The 12018-nt window shown below is 42.1% G+C and overlaps 1 protein-coding gene across 5 annotated transcripts in view; it reads left to right on the top strand.

Moving 5' to 3' along the window:
• Nucleotides 1–12018, top strand: part of nrxn2b (neurexin 2b) — a 573287-nt gene that overhangs the window by 82362 nt on the left and 478907 nt on the right. For 4 of the 5 annotated variants that reach the window (XM_084003189.1, XM_084003186.1, XM_084003187.1 and 1 more), the window contains exon 3: nt 7300–7329. The exons of the other annotated variant lie outside the window; for it this stretch is intronic. In XM_084003189.1, coding sequence (XP_083859315.1) covers nt 7300–7329 — 30 coding nt within the window. The remainder of the gene's footprint in view (nt 1–7299; nt 7330–12018) is intronic. 5 annotated transcript variants of the gene reach the window in all.

The following is a 12018-nucleotide window of genomic DNA, read 5'->3' as shown; positions in this document are numbered from 1 at the left end:
ATATGCTCAGACAAGTACACAAGAGGAGCAACGGATGCTCGTGGCTTTGGTTAGGCGATGTGTGTGTGGGAGGTTGATGTACTTTAATGGTTTCAGACACAAGGAGAGGGTGGGGGTGGGGTAGGTGGTCGCATGTGTTAATCATCCACTTGAGGACCGGCTTCCTTCCTTCCATCAATGCTGCCACTCTCTCATCACATCTGACATTGCAATTACAGCTTCCAACATCCCAAGAAAAAAAAAAAAAAAAAAAAACTGTAAAGGACGGCATGCATTTTGTTGGCCACTCCCTACGTTTAGCTTCCCTAATGAGGAGGGTCCAGGAGTGGCAATCAGAGGCATTCATTCCATGAAATTGGCTGCTGAAAGAGGACGGATGGAGCGGTTGTAGAAAGCATCTCCAGCACTGGCAGTCGAAGATTAGTCAGAGGAGAGGAAGGACAGATGGATAGTCTGAGAGAGGACACCGGATCTCATTGGGGGCGAATGATTAGTTTTGACCTCATAAATGAAAGGGAAATAGAGGTCAGAAAGGGAATTATTGGTTTTCGCAAGATGGAGCCGCCAAGGTTCTTCTTGGCCAGAACGTCAAAACATTTGGTCTCTTAAAAATATACAACGAATGGAAGGACATGAGGATGCTGTGTTTGCTATATGACACATTTTGCTCTCAGTGGTGGTACAGCGGCTCCCTAGAAGTGAAGGCTGAGGGGTTTTATGTAGAATGTAGTAAAACACTGAGTATCTTTAGTCCGTCTTAGATTAAAACATTAGCATGAGTGAAGAAATCATCAACATCCCTTCTGTGTGTGGGCTTCGATGGCTAAAACAAGAAATTAGTCAAATTCTCCAGCTCGACATATGGAGGTCTATTTATTTATGAACTGTTTAATTAAGATAGAACGGCAACTGTTCAGATCTCTACCCCTCACCAATCTCCGAGACTCCCTGATTTATTTATCCAGACATATCCCATGACACATTAGCTGTGTTTTAATGAACAAAATGTGCGAGTGAAAGTGATTCACTCAGCGTTATGCAGTTAATTAGGAGATGTGGGGGAGCATAATATCTCGATATGAGATATTTTCCCTTGTAAGGCTTAACTATGATCTCACCACGTACAGAATAGACGGTTATTAAACCAATAAACAACACTCAGTGTTTGCAATATGGGCAAGCCCTTGCTGAATAGAAATGTTGCATTGCCAATCTAGTAAGAATGTTAATGTTTAATTTCTTTGATTGTGCCGCATATTAGGACAGTGCTCAAGACGTCAAAGCTTTGGCTCCAAAGTTGGAGCTAAAATCAAGCCAGACAAGGATGATTTGGATTATCTCACCGGCAGCATTGGGTTAAATCCTCTGTCTGCAGACCTCGGCTTGGGCAATCTTAATTATGTAGCGTGGCCTCGTCTAATTGTAACTTTGAATAGTAAATCACATCATTTGACAGGCTTCCAAACAACTTGGTGCATTGCTCCTGACAGATGATGGCTGTTGCTGCTGTGTAAAGTGGAAAGTGACCATAAAGATTTAATGCTTCACTCGCTCAGCTTAAGTGCCTCACTTGGGGTCAACGGTTCCCTGTGGTATTTCCAAAGAAATCAAATGCATGCACGCTCTCACGCACACACACACACACACACACACACACACACACACACACACAGGAGAACTCTGAAATGCGGTAAAAGGAGTGCATTTTTTTTTATTCGGATACTTTGAATGTAGGGCATTCAGGCAGAAACCAACCCACCAAACCAAGAAATAAACATATCTTTATATTTTCTCGTATTTGCAGTGCCTAAATGCCATGACATCCCTTATAGTTTAATATGTGTTTTACTTGCTGTGTTTTTTTTTTATTTGCATATTGTCTGTACACCGCCTTCATATTCACTGCAATGTAAAGCCAGTGCAGCCATGCAAACTTGTCCAAGGTTTTCACCGCTTTGAAGCCAAAATCCATCACCTACGTGATTCATGTAGATTTAATTTAATTTAGTATTTAAAATAGTGTTTCAGACTCTCTGCTCTGGTAAAAATGTTCTGCCTGGAAACTTTTAGTTGTACTCCGTTAGCAACATAGAGGAAGTTAACGCCTCATCCCCAATGCTTTCAAGCATCCTTTAAAGAGAAAGGCAGGATGGGTCATAACCGGCATTTCCATTGGCATAAAGCAGAGTTGAAGAGATTTAAGTGAGAGCAGATTTTCTAATGCAGATGTTTTTTTTTTATTATCTTTGTGTTATGGTATTTTATACGTTATAGCCAAGACACACTTTTCAGTTGTATAGCCTATTAGGACCTGGAGCCTTTGGAGCCAAGGGATTGTTCAGTGTTGGTACTGTGTAATAACCAGGTGTTTGAAAGTTCTTTTTCCATTTTATCACCTTTTTCACCTCCGATGGGGTTTTGAATGTCTGCCAGTGTAAAATGGCCTTTACACTTCATTGCTGTGATAACTGGCCAGTTGAAAAGCACCTAGCATGAAACGGATCCTGTACTTTTTTAGAACTAAGACCCAACAGTTCGGACAGTTTGCTCCCAGGTGACTAATCTAGTGACATGCAGTTAATCGAAAAAACAATATTTAAATCACCCTTTCATAATCCTATGGGTGACATGCTTTTCTGCAGTGTGATCCGATGGTGGCATTATTGTATTTAAACCGCAAAGAGGGATTCTGCACTCGGGAAGAAAAACCATACAAGCAGAAATGAACCATTTCCATGTGTGTTGTACGGCGGCTGCCTCAGAGCTCACCTGCCCAGTAGGAGCAGAGAATGTGTTATTACACACACACACACACACACACACACACACACTGAGATGAGATGAAAGAGACTTCTACTTACATATTTGATCATTTATTAAAATCATAGCAAGCTGTACTCTATGCCTCTCAATCAGAAAGTAGCTGTGGACCCGATGAGCAAAGGATTTTCACTTGATTCCGCTTGATGTTAAAGTATAGAACCTGTTTCCTCCTTTTGAAATGGGCGAGCTCTCTGTTAATAATTGAAAGCACTGTAAGACATGGAAGCCTTTAACATTAGTCTATAACTCTCAGCTAGATTGTAGAGGTCTTCTTCGCCCCTTACCTCCCACAATCCCTTCTCTCTCTCATAGAATAGATATCCACAATCAATTATTAAAGCACTTTAAATTCCGCCACAGTTTCTATATTACTTAAACCGTGCAAAGACACTATGCATTATGGATCAGCCTTCTGAGATGAATATTATTCACATTCAATCAGAACCATTTCCCCACTTCTTTTAAGCAGATGTTTTTACAAATTGCCCTGGATTGTTTCGGAGCCCTCGAGGGCTAAGCCTGCACTTTTTGGCAATGGGCGACACGCAGCAATGATTACGCAGTGAAACTTTATCTGTGCCCAGGCCTAGTAAAAGCTAGTGATTTGTGGATGTGTCAAACGTTTTAGATATTGTGTGGTTTTATATCTCGTGCCAAGGGTGCACCCAGCAATAACCCGCACATAAAACCATTCATTGTTCTTATTTTATACTTCATGACTTTTATACTCCTTGATAGTTCTTGCTTTTCAGTAATGCCCGCTCCCAGTAAAGTCATCAGAGGCAGTCAGTGTCGCCAAGAAATATGTTTTCACCGACTGCCATTTTGGGATCTGCATCTAAAGAAGAGGGTTTTTTTTGTCAGTATGGTATGAGGCGGCCATATGCTGCTGAGGGTCCTTGGAGGATGGTGCTATTTAACATGCCATCCCAGAACCACGGGGGGCTTGGAAAGCAGACACATCCCTCCTTCTGACTCTGAGGAAGTGAGAGGAAGTGAAGAAGACGACTCCCATCTTTCTCTGTCCCTTCCAACGGCGTGTTTCTGCTGCCGTCCTGAGAGCCAGCACAGCTGTCAGTCTGTGTGTGGAGGACGGACGGATGGCTCACAAGGTCACTCAGCAACATGCTATACCTGTTGAATGCTGCTTTCAAAACAGAGGCATGCCAGAAACCACCAGTTGTAGTCATGTTATTAGTTAAAGATGATCGATGCATTGACTAAATCTGAGCCACTGACAGTTATTTCAATAAAATCAGTAGTTAGCTAGACAACGAATCGCCTGCGTTGATCAGACCTGAAATCAGAGAGGTAAGTGGCAGATGAGGAAGAAAAGAGCGGGAGGCAGCTGCAGTTGGCTGATAGAGGGCTGGATAGGTGGAAGAATGGGTGGAAAACAGAGGGGAAGTCAACCAGATAAGACGTGAGCGTATCTCCTCCTAATCGCAGAATTATGACCGTGCTCCATCTGCCACTCAATCATAACCAACCAATCGGCGCCAGTTCTGCTAGGCACTCCCATCTGTACTCGCCGCCAAATTAAGGATGTAATGAAATGCTCAGATGTCAAGGAGACGAGGAGACTCATGGTCTGGGCGCGGGTTTTGTCACGTTTATGTGTGGCAGGCGGTGCTGCTGCTTGTGGCTGTGGTGATTTAATTTGTGCTTCAATATTGATGCAGAATGGGAGTTAAGAGAGATGGGGCGTGTCCTTATGTCTGTTGTAGTCAGATGTCTTACAATCATCAGTACTCCCTGTTTTCAGTCATGTCGCCTCTTCTCTCTCAAACCACTTGCGAGTGAAAGCCGTCACATCCTGATCAGAATCTGGCATGGAGTCTGGCATCCTGTGCTCCTGCCAAGACAACCAAATGCGTGTGCCTGCCTGTGTGTGTTAATGTGTGTGCGGCTTTCTGTTTTGGGGGGGAAATAAATGAAAATACTTTGGCATGTTGCACGGATCAAATCACAACTTCCTAATTTTGTGATATGTTACCTTGGAATGAATTTCTACTTTTGATTAGATGCTTGGCTTCTCTCTGTACGTGAATCTCTGGTAACACTGGCTGTGAAGATGCCGTTTGACAACTTGCAGCCATTGCTCCATCTGTTCTTTGTGTATATTTCCCTACCCTCTCTTCCTCACCTTTTCCCATCTTCCTCTGCCGCCGTTGTTTTTTATCCTGCCTGAGCTGGATGAGGCCGGGTGGTTGGCGTATTTGAATGACTTCGTATGCAGCAACAGCACCGTTCTGTTTCATTGCAGGAGCCTTCGCCTTATCTCCTTAATGGATTATGACCAAGGGAACAAAAACAGAGGGAGGCAGAGTGAGAATGATTGGACTCCCTGCAAAGGGCCGGCAGGAAACGGACTGCAGCCAGATAAATAAACCACTCTGCCCGTACATTTCCTCTGTCTCTGAATCACAGATGCTATTAAGAAAGAAGACAATAGGAACAGCATGTAGTCAAGAGCCGTTTGAGCTTCTGGAGACTTTGCATTCTGATTTACCTGCTCGCATAGATGGGTTTTGTGCATTCCAGCCTCAACTAGCCCCCAGTTGTGTGCTAATGTGTTTTCTGAGATATTAGACACTATGGATTTATTGCAGCAATTGAATGTTGAGGTAACCTTGCCTGTCGTTAGGCAGTCCATGGTCTAAATGCCGATGCGCACACCTCACATAGATGAATCGTGGCATGTTTACTGGGCTTTGAGGGCTGCTGATGGAGTTGTGAAATAAGCTGCTGGTAGTGTGTGCAGAATAACTACATCTCTTTAGAAAATAAATTCACACTTAATGTAGGTCGATCTAGTACCAAACTGTCAATCTCAAGCATTAAGGAAAAACTTCTGTGATATGAATTGTTTCAAGTCTGAAGGGTTTTTAAGTAGCAAAAAGCTTTTAAAGAAGAATATTTTCTGCATGTTGGCACCCATTTTATTCTGGTGACACAAAAGTAAAGTCAGGCCAAGGCTGCATCACTGCATGCTGCTCATGGTGGGTTGTTTGATTGAGCTGTTTGCTGGTCGTGCCACCTATCTTTTGTTTAAAATGCTATTGAAGGTAGAAAAGACAGGTTGACTTGAAACAATATGACTTTTTGGCACTTGCAGTCCAACAGACATAAAGCTGTTGAAAGTCCTGCCTGGGGTTAAATCCCTGTTTGCTTTAGCAGTTCAGTTTATTTGGGAGTAAATCTTGCTTTAGGCCATAGTTAAGACCATGTTTCATTTTTGTTCTGCTTCTATTTCTCAGTTTTACGGTTTGCTTCAAGAATTCTACCCCCGAGACATGTTTGTGTTCGTTTACACTGCATAACCCCTGCCAGCGAAGATGCTTCAAGACATGCTTTGCTATTATTTTCCATCCTGTCAGGCATTTAGTCCCTGATGATCCCCTTTTATAGTAGCCTTACCAAACAGGTGCTGCAAGGCAGCTGATAGTTTCAAGTTAGCATTGTTTTTTCCTTCATATTCTCACAGTCTAGACAGGTGTTTTTATGTTAACACACAATTATGCAAGAAAAACAAGGTCAGCTGAGACACAGCAAGGGCCCTTTGTGCTTTTCTTAATATTTGTACTCCAGCTGGTTAAAGGAGTGACCGCCATTTGTTCAGCTGGCTGCTTCTTCTCATCACCCCTTTTGAAAGTGTGGTTGCTATGTGTTGCTATGTCTGAGGATGACTGTGCTGCGAATGGATTGAACACAGCTGTGGATAACAGGTACTTGGTACCGTGGTCTGATTCAGAAGTTACTCAATGTTACTTCGCTAATTGTTCACCAACAACAGCCGGAGCTCATTGTGGGCGTCTTCTTTTGAAGCTATTGATCTGTGGTTTTGGCCAGATGTGTGCTGCGTAGCCTGCAGTTAGCTAAATGGGCTACACATGTTGGGCTGGCGTTGTGAGGCTCACATCTGTGTTAGAATAATCTTTGGCTTTGGGATTTTACAGATAACACAGAGCACTTTAGCCTGTAGCGGTTTTCCAGGTTTATCTGTGACCCTCCCTGTGTGAGGCCTTGCAGAGCGCCGGTTCTTTTTTTACACTATGTGCACAGTAGGAGATGAGGGATCCAGTTCAAGCCTTTTCTGCCAAACAGTTCTGTGTGTTCCATAAGTACTCCAGAGGAAAAAAAAGCATTTGTGAGAGCAATAGCCTTCGGGGGTTGCACCAAATGAAAATGCTTTTTTTTCTAAACCCCCCCACACCTCACTCAAGAAGTGTTTGCTTGTTTTCTGTTACTATTCTCTCTCTCTCTTTCTCTCTCGCTCTCTCTATTTCTCTCTCAATTCTATCTGTCTTTCTCGTTTTTTACCTTTGATTTGAACTCTGACATCCAAGTCTGCCCCAGGATGTCTGTCACAAACTGCAGTCCAACGTTGTGACAATGCTTTTTTTCTTCCCGTGCCTTTTATGACCTTCTTTTCTTCCTCTTTCTGTTCTTTTTTTCTGTTTTTTCCCTTTCAAGGTCTGGCGCACCTGACGTTAAACGACCAAGGTATGGGTTCATTCCTTTTATTTTGGTTCTGGTTTTTTAGAGGAATTGACTCAGCCTCTTCCCCCCCGACCCCTTGAAGCTGCCGCTTTCCTCTGCTTCTTACCTTCTCTCGGTGCCATGTCTCTCCATTCCTTCCCAAATCCCCTGCCCCTACCCCGTCTATTTAACTCCTTGCAACATCCTCCCCTGTTGCTGCCCCTTTCTTCCTCTCCTTCCACATCCCCTCATATTTTCTGTTTATTTTCGGTTGTGGGCCCGGCTTCTCCTCCCTTTCCCTCCCGCCATGCGTTTGTGCTTTTCTGTGACCTCCACCAATATGTGTTCCACCCCTTGTCCTGTCCTATGGCTCACGTCCTGGACCTTCACCTCTGACCACCTTTGACCCCGACGACCTGATCCCGGGGCTGAAGGTAACACTTTTCTGCTATCCCTTCTGCTTGGGTTTAAACAGAAAGTTAAAAAAAAAAACAACAACCTGCTGATTGTACTGGAAATGTGTTTGTTGGTCAAAAATACCAAAGGGAAATGTGTCCACAATCTCATTCACAAACACTTCAAGGTGAAAGTGTTGAATGTGCAGAGTTTCTCTTCACCACTCTGCTGACATTCCTATTGTTTGGCATTCAGATTTAAAGGGCTACAGTTCAAGTTTGGAATCTGATGTTTCCTGATCATGTGTTTTATTGAAAAATGTGTCTGCAAATGTGTTGGCGTTGCTATGCACACCTGATGTTATTTTTGATGCTATGTTCCACCTCCACAGCTGTTTAATCTCTGCCACACCACACGTCTCTTCACATCTCCATTTGACATATTTTTCAGAGAAGGAATTTAAATCATAATAACGTTTAACGTCGTGTGCACTGTGTGTAGCTTTAAAAGCCAAAATGCTTCCACACACCAACCTCCAGAGTGACTATTTACGATCCCTCCCAGTTACATTCTCCTCATTCACTGACCTTTCTCTGCCTCTGACCTCCCCATGAGGACTGTCCATGGGGAAGGAAAGTGTTAGAGCAAAGTTCACGAGAGAAAGGAAGTGAACAAGTGCAGCAGCCAGTGAATGTCCTGACCTTTACTGGTGTGGAGCGAGCTTCCTGTCCTCTAAAGTCATAGTCCGTGATTCACACAGTCTTGAGCAACAGCCCATTTTCTTCTGTCTCAGCTCTCAACTGTTTCACTGATTAATCTCAAGTTGTTTTGCCATCATCTCAACATACTGAACAAGGTGAGTGACTCACCTTGGTTTTAAAGGCCACTTCACACTTTTAGTGAATCCTGTTGAGCCTTTTGTTATGATCCCCAACAAACGCCTCCAGTATCAAAATAGTTTTGGCCATGTGTTGTATTTTAGAAGAAAACACGATACTACTATTTATTAGTACTCTAATTAATGATCATTGTAGGTTACATAGATTGAAATTACACATTAATTGGTGTGGAAGTGAAATAACTGCAGCAGAGAAATCAAAGCCAATTTTAGCATCATTAGACTAAAGATGTGTTCAATGATTTGCAGTGAGAATATATAATTGATTTTAAAATAACCCAACACGCTCCATAGTAGTTAATTCTAGGTGAACACAATACAGACAGATAGTAACCAGTACTCAGTTACCATACTGTACATCTCTGTGTATGATTAATAATTCATATATTTTGCAAGGTGATTAATATACATCATCTTCACATTAGCCATAACACTATTCTCAACCATTTGCACTAAAAACAATGCTTTCATATGTTTCATACATACATATGATATCTGACAATTGATTGAAAAAAAAGCACATTTCTACATACAGTATACAAACACACACACACAACCCTACATTGCTGCATATTGCACGTGTTAAGTTAGCTCGCATGGCCCTTACTGGTACACTGAGGTCAGTTACTAAGTATGAAAGAATACAAATCGAGATTACCTTTTAAAACCTTTACTCTTCACTTTACTGATTGCACTTCATTCTCCTATCATCAGATAGTACATACCTGACATTTTGGCCAATCATATTTCCAACCTCGGCTCTGCTCCAGAGCTCATCCCAGGAGAAAAACGTCTATAAAACGGTTCCTCTCATTTGCACAGGACCCCGAGTGAGTAAGATCTTTACCAGGTTATTGCTTCTATATGACTCCACAGACAGGCAGATCATATTCCTCCATCCCCAGCAGACGTTCTATGGCCAGCAGATGAATCGTGGCCATAATCCCTTCATCTCTATGCAGTCTATACTCTGCTTCCATATAAGATCTCCCACAACCTACTGCCATTCAACTCTGATCCCTGTCTGTTGTCCATCCTAAAACTCACTGTTAACTCCACATGTGGCAAGTTGAGCACACACTGAGATAATAGACTATACAGGTGGAATGGGAAATCTGATATTAGAGCATCTATCCCCATCACCTCTCTGACCTCACATCAGACGTCCAGGCTCTGACGATGCACCATGTCTAGTCTATAGATGTGCATCCCATACTGACTCACAGAGTACTGTAACATGCATTACTGCATTATTGTTAATACTGTAAATTAATAACGGTAAAATAATTGTTAAACTGTTAAATGAATAATAAAATATAATATATAATAATAAATAATAATAATAATAATTTTATCATTTTGTTTTCTCATCAGGGCTAACTCATGCTATTTAAATAAAGGCTTAACTACACACACACACACACACACACACACACACACACACACACACACACACACACACACACACACACACACACACACACACACAGGGTTAATAACCTATAGGTGGATGCTGTAATATCAGAGTGCAAAGTAGCTGATTATGCTAGTTTCATCAAGCAGTGCCTTGCAAGCAATTTGTATTGATCAGCCCGTAGCCAGGATGAATACACCGTTTGTCCCCAATGGACAAGCCAAAAACATCTCCAAAGAGGAAAAATCAATAAAGCTATTTGGCAAAGGTAAGACCGTGTGACATGTTAGTGAATTAGATGATTTTCGCCAGAGGATTTTGCCACCTCTCAGCTTTCCAGGCATCAACTTTCTTAAACATCTGTGTTTGTGCAAATGTATGTGTCAGGAAAACCTTGTTTTTGACACACACACACACACACACACACACACACACACACACACACACATACACACAAAATGGTCAATGTTAACGATCAGAGGCGGGTGCCTCAGCCGTCACATAACCGGGCCAAGAAAATCAATGTCAGTCTCTTCTCAAACCCAAGGCTGTCCTTCACAGCTGCAGGAAGGACAAACCCCAGGCTTTCGTCACTGCTGATCTCTATCTGCCTGTCTGAGACGCTGGCAACCCCACACATCAGGCTGCATGCTCAGAAAGCAACAGATTGCATTCACCTAGAACATCCTAGTTACCATTTAAAAAGTGATATGAATTATCTGAACAATAATTATCACTAACCACAGTAATGTTTGATTACACAGAACACAATGACACTGATTATAATTGACAAATGGAAAAGGCATTTCCATTTCTCTCCCCATGCTTACACACACTAAAATATGAATCCTGAAATAATAATATTCTTTTCAACAATTAAATGACTGGAGGAGAGGAAAATAAAGTTACTGCATATAGTCCACGATTGACCTTGACCTAATGATGTGGGAAAACCTCCATTATGATTGGATTAACTTTTGCTGGAGTAAAAGCCACAAAAACATTACGGCTCATCTTCACTGACTGTAAATCTTACAGGTTGGGAGTTATTGAGCAAAACGTATGTTATTGCATCACAACACTGAGAATCTTCCGTGAGCAGAACAGAGCGAAGACAACTTTTGCGAACCCCTGAACTTCTTGCATGATTTGGCCCAGTGTGATCCATGTCTTACAGTTTCAAAGTTATTACACAGAAACATTTTACAAAGAGCTTATCTTGTCAGGGACCAGACAAGGCGTTTCCTACGGAATCTGCAGACATATACATATTTTAAATAGAGCATCCATTTATTGCCACCCCCCAAAAAAAAGTCACATTCTGCTATAAGTTGGCTCTATCCATGAAATCCATTCAGATTCTGTGAAATCTATCATTAGCTTTTGTTAGCCACAAACTAAATATGAGCTTTCGGCAGCTTACCATATGAGATATTTCTCAGTGACTCAATTAGGACGTGATGAGACGAGGGTTGTGTATATTGTATTTATAAACAGGCATCAGGCCTGAGGGCCACTAAACCAACATAATAGCAAAATCGGGCTTGACTGGAAATTACCACATCGTTGAATAACATCCTGCATTGACCATCATGGATATTATATGATAATATATTGCACTGTTGTCTTTCCACTACTGCAGGCGAGCTAACTAAGGCTGTGACAATAATATTGCCTTGGTCAACACGCATAACTTAATAATAATTTACAGTCAACGGTAACTCCAATTTGTTGTGCAGTGTATTCTGGTATCCTGCACTGTAAGCCAATATAGACGTAGCCTATTCCCTCGGTACGGCAGTCTCCGAGGTGTTCATGTGGCGCTCTTAACTGTTACCCGGAAGGTGTTTCAGCCTTACCAAACTAATTAAGACGCCCTTAAATAATTAAAACTGCTGTTTCCCATTATAGAAAAGAAATGTGCCAGTTAATGGCTCTAAATCGGTAACATTTCCGGCCCCTTAGCTTTGGAACATCAGATGCTTTTGCACATGGACCATTTGTT

Source organism: Eutrigla gurnardus (genome assembly GCF_963514095.1).
Source record: "Eutrigla gurnardus genome assembly, chromosome: 23".
NCBI lineage: Eukaryota > Metazoa > Chordata > Actinopteri > Perciformes > Triglidae > Eutrigla > Eutrigla gurnardus.
Note: the sequence above shows the minus strand (reverse complement) of the source record. Positions and strands in the feature narration are given on the sequence as shown.